This window comes from Seriola lalandi, unplaced genomic scaffold, assembly GCF_002814215.2.
Source record: "Seriola lalandi dorsalis isolate HSWRI2012SDOR001 ecotype SW California unplaced genomic scaffold, Sedor1 jcf7180002054575, whole genome shotgun sequence".
NCBI classification, from domain to species: domain Eukaryota; kingdom Metazoa; phylum Chordata; class Actinopteri; order Carangiformes; family Carangidae; genus Seriola; species Seriola lalandi.
In genome coordinates, this window is record NW_019525128.1 from 2,346 (window position 1) to 14,188 (window position 11,843).

Consider the following 11,843-nt stretch of genomic DNA (forward strand, 5'->3'; position numbering starts at 1 on the left):
ACATCAGAAGAGTCCGAAAACAAAAGAAGAAGTGATAGTGCAGCAGTCTGCAGTCGCCTGACTGAGAGAGTAACTGTGATGATGTAGCTCTTTTCTGCAGAGTGGTGCAGTGCTGTGATGCTGGGACAACAGGACGGCAGCATATCTGGATGTGTTGTCCAGATGCTGCTGTTTGTCAGCTTATAGAGAGAATCAAAGGTAGCAGTAGAAGTAGTAGCAGTAGCAGTAGTAGTAGTTACCGTGACAGTAATAGTAACAGTAGCAGTAGCAGTAGAAGTAGTAGCAGTAGCAGTAGTAGTAGTAACCGTGACAGTAATAGTAACAGTAGCAGTAGCACTAGCAGAAGTAGTAGCAGCAGTAGTAACCGTGACAGTAATAGTAACAGTAGCAGTAGCAGTAACCGTGACAGTAACAGTAACAGTAGCAGTAGCACTAGCAGAAGTAGTAGCAGCAGTAGTAGTAACCGTGACAGTAACAGTAACAGTAGCAGTAGTAGTATCAGATATAGAGAACTGGTCTGACCCTGGTTTGTGGACGACCTCTCTCAGGACTCGAACAGCGTCATCGTTACTCATGTTTTCAAAGTTGATGTCGTTCACCTGAAACAGAAGAAAGTACTGATGTTAGTGTTAGTGCTGCAACTGAAACAAGCATGGTAGCATTATCAGCAGTAGTATTGCAGTAGTATTGTAGTAGTAATAGTATTGCAGTTTACAGCTCCTCCTAGGGGGTCTCAAGGTATTCCCAGGCCAGATGGGATATCCCTCTAGCAAGTTCTGGGTCTACTCCAGGGTCTCGTCCCAGTCGGACGTGCCCAGAGAACCTCCAAAGGAAGGCACCCAGGAAGCATCCTAATCAGATGCCCGAACCACTTTAACTGGCTCCTTTCGACTTGAAGGAGCAGCAGGTCTACTCCGAGCTCCGTCCCGCATGTCTGAGCTCCTCACCCCTGTCAAAGCTGAGCCCAGACAGCCTGCAGAGGAAACCCATTTCATCCACTTCTATCCTGGTACCCCACATTCCCGCAGTACCCGCCACAGAACCCCCCAGGGGACAAGGTCATAAGCATTCTCCAAGTCCACATAACACACGTAGACTGGCTGGTCAAACCCACATGGCCCCCCCTCAGCGCTTTTGCAAGGATAAAGAGCTGGTCCACTGTTCCACAGCCAGGCCAGAATCAGCATTGCTCCTCCTGGATCTGAGGTCCGACAATCAGTCAGAGTCTCCTTTCCAGCACCCTGGAGCAAACTTTCCCAGGGAGGCTGAGCAATGTTATGCTTCAATAATTGGAGCACATCTTCCAGTCCCCTTTTTCAAAAAAATGGGAACCACCACCTCGATCTGTCACTCCACAGTGCTGAACTGAACACAGCCTGAGTCAAGCCCTGCTTCTCCTTCCTGGGTCGCCAAATAGTTTGGCAGAACTTTCTTGAGACCACGCAAACGCTCCCCTCCACAGCCTCCCTGAACTCCTCCCATACCCAGTTTTTGCTTCAGAGAGTGTTTGGGTTTGCCGGGTCTGTCCGGCAGCCTTCTCCACCATCTGATGCAACTCACCACCAGGTGCTGATCAGTTCACAGCTCTGCCCCTCTCTTCACCTGAGTGCCCAGGATATACAGCTGCAGATCTTATGATACAACCACAAAGTCAATCATCGGTCTTACGCCTAAGGTGCTCTGGTAGCACAGAAGTCCGATAAGAAAGAACCACTCAGGTTCAGATCAGGGAGGCCGTTCCTCTGAATCATGCCACTTCAGGTTTCTCCATCGTTACCCACATGAGCATTCACATAAGTCCCCTAGCAGAACTATAAAATCCCCAGGCCGAACCCTTTCCAGGACCCCACCCAGAGTCTCCAAGAACCCCTGATACTCTGAGCTGTTGCTCAATGCAGAAGCACACACAACAGTCTGAGCCTTTCCCTTGTGACCCTCTCGTACCCTGAGGGAGAACTCCAACACAGCGGCGCTCCACACACACACCCCTCATTAAGGTGGTGATTGTCAGAGAGGAAGTGGTATTGCAGTAGTATTGTAGTACTGTAGTAGTAGTAATGTAGTAGTAGCTGTAGTATTGTAGTAGTAGTATTGCAGCAGCAGTAGTATTGCAATAGTATTGCAGTGGTAATAATACTATTGCAGTAGCAGTAGTATTGCAGTAATAGCAGTAGTAGTGGTATTGCAGTAGTACTAGTAGTAGCATTGCAGTAGTAATAGCAGTATGGCAGTAGTGTTTGAAGTATTGCAGTGGTACCTGCAGTAACATGTCTCCAGGCTCGATGCGTCCGTCTGCTGCCACAGCTCCTCCCTTCATGATGGAGCCGATATAAATCCCTCCATCTCCTCTGTCATTACTCTGACCTACTATACTGATCCCCAGGAAGTTATATTTCTCTGAGAGAGAGAGAGACACAGGGAGAGAGACAGACAGTTAAAGAGACAGGGAGAAAGAAACACAGAGAGAGAGACAGGTAGAGAGACAGACAGACAGGGAGAGAGAGAGAGAGAGACAGTGTTAATAAGAGCTGTGCAGATAACCTCAGGTGCATCAACACAAGCAGCTACTCTCAGATAATCTATAACTATGTGAAACACAGATAGGAACAGATAATTATGTTTTTCAGTAAAATATTAATCTAATGGCTGTTGTCTGTTTCCATGGTTACAGTACAAACAGACACCACCAGCAGACAGAGTCATCAACATGTAAAGAAAAAAAAGATATATATGTTTTTATTTCAGACCTGTGTCGACCTGAGCTGAGCAGCTTCACACTGCGGTCAGAGACCAGGGACCAGGTTTAGGTTCAGGATCAATCAGGTCTTCTCATTGTGACTCCTGCTCCTCACAGCAGCTCTTTAATGTCTGCAGTGTTTGTATTGTGTTTATGTTTCTGTGTTTTATTCTGACAAAAAAGCATCATCCAACAGCTGATTGATCTGAGGATGTCTTACATTCAGGAAACAGCTGATCATAGAGAACATCAGCTGGCAGTCACATGAACACAGTCAGAGATTAGTGACTGTGGTCATGTGACTGTCAAAGGTGTTGAGTGCAGCTCTGTACTCACCCATGTTCAGAGTTACAGTGATGATGTTGAGCGACATGGTGGAGTCAGTGACACTGCTGAAAGACGCAGACTAACAGACAGACAGACAGAAAAACAGGAGGACAGAGACAGAAAAACAGGAGGACAGACAGACAGACAGAGAGACAGACAGACAGACAGACAGACAGACAGACAGACAGACAGACAGAAGGAGAGACAGACAGACAGGAGGACAGACAGGTATAGAGACATGTCGACAGACACAGATAGAAGAGAGGACAGAAAGGACAGAGAGGGGCAGATCAGTGACAGGTACAAGACAGAAGAAAGAAACTGTTTGACTGATCCTGAATCACGGTCACTGTTAGACCAGTATGACTAGACCTGTAAAGTTGTCTTCAGTCAGTCCCCCTCATTATTCAGGTCAGTCATCATACAGACACCGTTCATATCTCAGTGAAGTGGATCTGTTCAGACTGAAGACGTTTCCTGGAGTTACAGGACAAAGACCTGGACCTGGACTCTGACAGTTAACTGTCAGAATGAAAACTCAGCCTATGTCCAGTAACAGTTACTTAGTGTGGCCTAAAAACATCTTCTGTATGGTCACAGTGACCTTTGACCACCAAATTCTAATGTGGACATATATGTCAGATGTGAATAAATTCCCTCAGTATTGTGAGATGTAATGAGTCATCTCATGGTCTGTTCCCTGGCTGAACAACAGACAGTTCAGTTTCTTTCATTTGCATCTAATTCATTATCAGAGAGAATCTTCATCCCTTTTTATTCTCTTCTTCCCTAATAAACCTCCTCATGTGACTGTACAAACACCTGTGTGTGTGTGTGTGTGTGTGTGTGTGTGTGTGTGTGTGTGTGTGTGTGTGTGTGTGTGTGTGTACCCTCTCCATCCGTTGGGTTTTGGGTTTCCGGTGGCGGCGGCGCTGTCGCCTGACGAGTCGCGGCGAGGAGCTGCTCTGCTCTGTTGATTGGCTGAACCTGGTGTGACATCACAGAGGGAAGCACACCTGACTCAGGTGAAACGGGAGTGACTCTGCTGTTACATCACCTCGCAGCTGATTGACAGCTGTGTTGTTATTAAGCAACAAGGTATTTGTCACCCTGATCAGCCAGTAAATGTTGTTACATGTATCTATGTTTTTATATTTAAACATATAAATATAAATTACAAAAACTAAATTAACTGAAGATCTAAAAAATTTAAAAATAAAAAACTAAAATCAAAATATAATTAAATATTTTGTTAAAAAATCCCTGAATTAAATAGAATTTCCTCCACATAAAACAAAATGTAAAAATACTAACTAACTAACTAAAATTCAGTCTACATAAAAACAAAGTTAAGTTTTTAAATTGTCTGTTTTACAACAGAATTAAATATTAAATATTAGTGAACTAAAATTCAAATTAAACATTTTTTTAAAAGTCAATTAAAGTAACCTGCAGAAAATCCAAAATGAATTGATAATAAAAAACCATCAAAAACAATAATAGGAAATATTTGAAAGAATGGTTGAAAGATCGACTTCATTTAGTTTTTAAATCTAAAAATGGAATTTACATGAAATAAAAACTGTTTGAGCAAAAATCAAAAATATAAAACTGTATAAAATAGATGATATTGGTAAAAATGCAAACTAAAATAAACTTGATTAAACTATAAAATGTCACAAAATACAAACAATATAACAGTTAACATCTTTTTGAAAAATGATATTTAAAAGCTGAAAATCTGAATTAACATTAGAACATCATATATAGGCACCTCTATATAATACAAGAGTAGAAAAAAATCAAACCTTTAAACAAAAATCCTACAAATATTTGTGAAAGTGTCAAAGACAAAACCATAAAAAATAAAAGCTGCAAAATGTAAATAATCCAGAACATAAAGAAACATTTAAAAAGCAGAGATGATGAATAAAGTGTGATAAATCCAGGTTGTGCAGCAGCAAAGTGTTTTTCTCTCTGAGACAGGAACAGATTATTTCTGCTCTCAGATCAGCAGGGACTCTTTTATCTGCAGGACAATACAAACTGAACCGCCGGTCCCATGACCTGCAGCAGCCAATGAGACCCGGAGGAAGAGAGCAGCATGTGAACAGGTTTACTGGGGCAGAAGAAGAGGACCTGAGGGCAGGTGAGTGTGTTACAACAAACCCACAAATCACAGACACAGGGTTGTTGATGATGTCACTGAGCCACATGACCGAGGGTTTCTGTGTTTATGTGTAAAGGAGCGGTTCAACATTTTATTTTTTGGCATCATTGTTTGCCTAGCTTAGCACAAAGACTGGAAGCAGAGGGAAAGTTTTAGCTTAGCTTAGCACAAAGGCTGGAAGCAGAGGGAAAGTGTTAGCCTAGCTTAGTAGAAACACATGTAGCAGGGGGAAAGTATTCGCCTAGCTTAGCAGTAACAAAGGAAGCAGAGGGTGTGAACGATGTAAAACTGTATTTTTCAAATGGTGTTAAATATTGTTTTCATGTTTATGTGTTTGTAAAATGTTTTTCTGTTCATTAAACATAAAAAATAAAAATAAATCCAGGTTCTGTGGTCACAGTCAGGGAGCTGCCACCACACTTCTGTAGTTATTACAGTATATTAATATATATCTTAGAGTCTGAGTGTTTGAGTGTCGCTCTGATGTTGTTTATTCCTCTGCCTGATGATGTCCACCTCCACACTCGTCTCCACTGTAATAAAACTCTCATGTTTACCCAGTGTCTCGTTACTCACTGACATGTCTGCGTCCTAGAAGGTTTAAAGAGGGTTAAGTCTGGGAATTAGGTTCAGGTTGTGATCAGGCAGGTCAGGGGTCAGGGATGGTCTTATGTCACTGAGGGTCCTCACAGAGTGAGATCTGACCTTCCTCCTGAGTCTTCCTCAGACGAGCAGAAACTGGTCGTCTCTAACTCACTACTCTGTTGGGTTGACGAGCTGTCACCTGCACCTGTTGGCCTCGCCCCATTCTGATCAGCTGGTTGGTGGGCGTTGCCATTCAGACGCTCACCTGCAGAGACACAGATAGCAGGATGATTGGCAGGAGTTTAGACGCTGTGACATCACACTGCAGGTGGGTTTAAAGGTCAGAACCATGAATACAACCCCTGGGGGCCCCACAGGCCCCTGGTCAGATATATAGACTGAAAAACTTTTATCTGTGCTGAGAAGTTATGAAAGTGCAGTGGTGGAGGAAGAACACAAGTACTGATGATTTTAATTCTGGATAAATCTGTTGATTATTTACTCAAATGATTGATTGATTGATTGATTGATTGATTGTTTGATTGATTGATTGATTGATTGATTGAAAGACTTGAGAAAATAGTGAGAAATGTCTCAGTTACTTGTTTTGTCAAAAGGTCAAAAGGATTAAAAATGAATTGAAATTATTAAAATAAATTAATCTGGAAACATGAAGTTTGTTTATAAAATTCATTTCAATAAATTCTCTGATTGATCTCTGCTCTTATTTACTGTTGGTTAGTTTAATGAGTCAGATGAATGTGGTGCAGTGAAGGTCTCCCTCTGCAGATGTAGAAAACACTCCTGAAATATGTCGTTCATACAGCAGACGATTCAGAGACAGGAAAACATCTTCACGTGTTTGTCTCCGTCGTGTCACAGACCAGGTGTGTCTCTGTGTTGTCTTACCTTGCTCACTGGCGTCTCTCTCTCTCCTGTCTGTTAGTGACGCAACAGGTTTGACCTCTGACCCCTGAGGTTCATCGTGGCTGCTGATAGCTGCAGCACTGAGAGGTAGACAGAGAAACTGTCAGCTGTAATCTTGTTGATCTTTGAGTGAAGATCACTACATGTGACTGTTCATTGATCATCAGCTGTTTTAATGACAGGTGAGTTCAGTCAAACACACTGTCTGTCAGGGACTCACTGGAACGACGGAGGTCTAGAGTCTCCAATCCCACCTGTCCTCTCAGTGCGGGGCGGGGCCAGGCTGGTGGACGTGACCACTGACTGGATATCTGACCCCCTGAAATCTGACTGACAGGTATCTGAGGACACCACCTGAAGAGAGACAGAACAGGATGACACCTGGTTCAAGAGTTAACATTAGTGTGTGTGTGTGTGTGTGTGTGTGTGTGTGTGTGTGTGTGTTGCTGACCCAGCAGACGACCCGTCCGTTCACACAGGGCAATCTGGCATCATCATCACTGATCTCCTCTTTCACCACCCTGTTAAAACACATCATCATCATCATGTCAGAGATCTCTGCTGTCACCGTGGAAACACATGGACTAGTGTACAGTCTCAGTGTTATTGTGTTCATGTAAATCAGATGTTTGATGACTTAGTCCTGATCTGCCCCCTAGTGGAGTTTAAACTTTTTAATTGTCAGGTTCACATCAAGTTCACAGAAAATGAGTGTGGGGTGTTCAGGAACTAAAATGAGCTGGGGCGCTTGGGAACTGTGCGTGGCGTTCAGCAACGTTGATCCTGGACAGGGTGGAACAAGAAGTTGTCAGGTCTCTGAGCAAATCAGCATGACAGACTCGGTCCTCAACTCTGACTGACTGACTGACTGACAAGATTACTGGTAACAAAGTTAACCACTGATAACTTATGAGCTATGTTGTATTACTGCTGGTGGGCAAATAAAGACTAGATAAACATGGTGACTGTGTTCTTTAAAACTACACATGATGTGTAAACCTCTGTGTTGTTAAAGCACTGACCCTCAGTTTCCTCCACAGAGACCTGATAAATAATCTTCACCACAAACACACAAAATCAACTGTGATTATTAATATTAACCAATAAAATAAGTTGGCTTGTTCCAGCCCTGGGTAGTGTCTGCAGGTTCCTCTCAGGCTGCATACCGACCCAACAGCCCCCACTCCAATAAGGTAGGACTTTATGATGTGACATCAGGCAGGCTGTGCCCCTCCCCCATAGACAGAATAACAGGACAACAATAATCCTGAGTAAACATAGATACAGTGGTGACTAGAGAGAGAGAGATGGTCTGTTAGTAAGCCTGTAAATCTCTGGTAGATTACTCAGTTGTCTTCACTAATTCTACTGTAGTGATCAGAACAACAACGCCTTACAGTATGTATAAAATACAACATGAGATTATCTCTGTTGAAAAGCTCTGGATCAGTTCAGCCTGTGTTGACCTCAGATGCTGCAGGGCGTGTTTCTAATAATGTACACCTGCTGACACTGGATGATACTGCAGCTCTCAGGTTTCACTTCCTGTCTTTATGTCAAAGGACAATAACATGAATCAGCTGGATCATCTTCAGCTTCAGAAAACAACAACAACAACATGGAACATTAGGACAACACCTGCAGACAAACAGGAAAACAATTATACAGCAACAACACGGAGCAACACAATCTAATGGTGAACAAACAAACAGAGGGTTTAACTAAAATGTTGGACTGTTCCTTTAAGGATGATGTGTTTCTGCTTCTCACTGAAACCTGAGGAGAATCAATGACTGTGATGACACACACACACACACACACACACACACACACACAACCACACACACACACACACACACACACACACAGCAGGCAGAGCTCTCATCAGAGTGAATATTAAAGAGCTTTTGGTTTTAACAGATACGTCTGTTATATAACTACATTGTGTGTGTGTGTGTGTGTGTGTGTGTGTGTGTGTGTTATGTAAACACAGAGCTGGTTGTAAAAATATCTGCAGGTTTTATAAATGATGAAAATAGAATAAAAATAGAATGAGAATAAAAAGGGAAAGTGGATCAGAGTCACATGAACATCAACAGTGAACACATCAGGTCTGGACATGTAACAACATTTATACCTGAATATTGTGTGTGAAGGTACAGTTTATGATGTCCATTATGACATGTCTTTAATTAATGTCATATATGTACAACTGTTCACGATTATCTCTGTGTTCATCTTGTTTTATTGATTATTGATTTAAAATCACATCAGTCAATAAATATTATCAGCAAAACATACATGTCCTGATTCTGAGTTTACTTATTAAAAGTATTATGAGTGTTGCTGCTGTAGCTGGTTCAGCCTGTAACCTTTTGTCTGTAAGTCACTGATGAGCACGTCAGATACCTGTCAGATAATAAACTGATTTATATGCAGATATGTTTCCTCACATATAAAGTCTTTAATTATATAACCTTGGTCTCACTACAATGTGAGATATGTGCTTACCTGTTTATTAACCTGTTAATACATTATTTAGCACTTTAAGCAGAGCAACTAATGAATGTTTTATAAAATACTTCACACATTTCACTTTAGCTGTAGAAGGACATTTTAAAGGAGCAATAGATAAGTTTTGCTAATGTTACATAGCTAGTGTTAACCTTTACTTACCAACATGTCCACAGAGGTGGAAACAAACACCAATGTTAACTCTTGTCTGTATCACTTCTGCTCTTCTAATGAAGTTAGCATGCTAACCAGGTAGCTCCTGCTGGCCTGACTCATCACTGTTGCGCCCAGTCTGTCCTGAAGCTGCTCAGAGGATGTATTCTAACCTCTATTCCATCCTCTAGGACTGGTGAGTAATCAGCTGTTGATGCTAACATTAGCTATGTAGCAATAGCACAACTTACCTATAGCGCCTTTAAGTATTGGAAACAAATAAAAAGGTTTTTCTATATCTGTTATTTTCATATATTTTCAATTATAAGTGGTTTATATTTAGATGTGGAAACATATTGACACATATACATCTATCTATATGTTTGTGTCACATGTTGGTCAACAAATAAAATAAACTTTAACCATCGTCATCTTTGAACTGCACATGTTCATATTTCTGCCCATACAGAATTTTTCATATTGAATTAGTCTGACGTACTGATGTGATACTGTGTAATATCAAACATTTCTAATAGTAATATTCTTGAGACAATTTGACAAATCATGTGTCACGACCTAAAATAATCAAACTGATGTTCAGAGTAATAACATGTTTCACTGTGTTAAATAAGAAATCTCTGCTTGTGGTCAAATCACTTAGTTTTTAACAGCAGTTTGGTCTGAATCATGCATCACTCATCATATTAACATCATGAGCTCATTCCACTTGCAGTCAATATTATTATTATTTCAGTTATTATTGACTTTAATATTCAACTGTGTGAATATTTCAAACACAACATTAAATTCACTTTAAGATTAAATCAAAACTTTGTGTCTTTTACCACCAGCTGAAATCAATAATCACTGATACCTATCAGTAATCAATGACATTTGTCAATAATCAATGACACATATTAATAATAACTGACATCAATCAATAATGAATGACATCTGTCAGTAATCAATGACATTTATCAGTTAGCAATGACACATATTGTCACTGAGATATCAATAATCCGACCGATGATTGAAAATATTTGTCTTGATTACTGATATGCATGCTATTGATCACTGATAGGATCAGAGATATCGATAGGCAACTGATAATCACTGGTATCGGTTATTACGTGACTCACCCGAAGTCATCGTCCACGGACTTAAAGAAGAATTTGGCGTTGGGTTTGTTCAGGACCTGTTTGAAGTCTGCCAGGGTGACGCGCTGCGAGGGCACGTTGATCCGGATCAGGTAGGGGGTCTCCTGGTCCTCCAAGTGGTAGATGACCCGGGTCCCCTCCGCCATGCTGTCTCCCATGGAGCCCGGAATGTTCCACAAGACCGGCACGGCCCGGAATGCCACACCGGCCTGGAGGAGAGACAAACGGATAGATGGGGGCGAGGGGGAGGTGGTGGGAGGGAGAGACCACAGACTGTCTTTCCACCTGTCTGTCCTCCTGTTGTCTCCCTCTCTCTCAGGCCTCCTCAGTTCCGGTCCAGATGTGTCGGTCCAGCTGTTGCAGGTCTGTGATGCTCCCAGTCTCCTCCGGATGCCACACCGCCGTCAAGACCAACACAATATGATACATTACTTTCGGTACCGCCCTTCAAAATAAGAGCATTTAAAAACAGCGGCAGACATGTTTTAGGCTGTGTGTGAATAATTTTGCCTGTTTTTATATGGCACCAAGTCACAATAGGGTTTTCATACAGAGTAGGTCTGGACCGGATTCTTTACAATGAACCAACAGGCCCCACAATGAATCTATATATAAATAAGTACAACTTCCACTGGTTTTATCTGTTTTAAACTAGAGTCAATAGAATCTGTTTTGATTTACTTTGACATCATCAGAGGATTTCTGTTTATTAATCTAATGTTTACATGTGATTAGGAAACTTGACCTGCGTGTGACTTTTACAGAAGTTATTTTATATGAATGGACCGAGTAGATTTGTTCACAGCAACAGAAGAATGACGCAGAATGACGCAGTGACGTACAGTGGCAGTTAAACAGTGACAGTGCTGTGCAGGCCTTTCCGAGACAGAAACCAGACAGCTAAAACACTTAATCTGCTCTGAACTGATGATTTTAGAGCCGAGTGCTCAGGTGAGAAAGAGCAGCTGAAAACAGAGACATACAGTGTGAAACTGTTCCCGTTTCGCCTCACTCATCTCAGCTGCATTCTAAAGCTTTTAATTTGAAGGCACGCTCACCGCACTTCCGATACTTTCCGGAAACTGCTGACATTATGAAATACATGTTCGACTTTACATTTCCGGTTTAACTGAAAATAAAAGCATAAAATTAATTATAAAACATGACGCTGCTGTTTTATGATGAAGAGACCAGAAAAAAAACTGAACATGTCGATAAATATTTAAGTATGTATTAAAGATGTAAACGTGATGACATAAAAGAATAATATAAA

The 11,843-nt window shown here is 41.6% G+C and overlaps 1 protein-coding gene across 1 annotated transcript in view; it reads right to left on the reverse strand.

Moving 5' to 3' along the window:
* LOC111663351 (segment polarity protein dishevelled homolog DVL-3-like) overlaps positions 1 to 11,192 on the reverse strand; it is a gene marked incomplete at its 3' end in the record, with an annotated part of 12,993 nt that extends 1,801 nt beyond the window's left edge. Inside the window, exons 1-9 of the mRNA XM_023417518.2 lie at positions 10,553 to 11,192; positions 7,198 to 7,267; positions 6,967 to 7,100; positions 6,729 to 6,826; positions 5,940 to 6,084; positions 3,955 to 4,051; positions 3,074 to 3,143; positions 2,258 to 2,397; positions 523 to 599 (exon numbers count right to left, since the gene is read on the reverse strand). Of these exons, the coding sequence (XP_023273286.1) occupies positions 523 to 599; positions 2,258 to 2,397; positions 3,074 to 3,143; positions 3,955 to 4,051; positions 5,940 to 6,084; positions 6,729 to 6,826; positions 6,967 to 7,100; positions 7,198 to 7,267; positions 10,553 to 10,728 (1,007 nt within the window). The remainder of the gene's footprint in view (positions 1 to 522; positions 600 to 2,257; positions 2,398 to 3,073; positions 3,144 to 3,954; positions 4,052 to 5,939; positions 6,085 to 6,728; positions 6,827 to 6,966; positions 7,101 to 7,197; positions 7,268 to 10,552) is intronic.
* Positions 11,193 to 11,843: the final 651 nt, after the last annotated feature.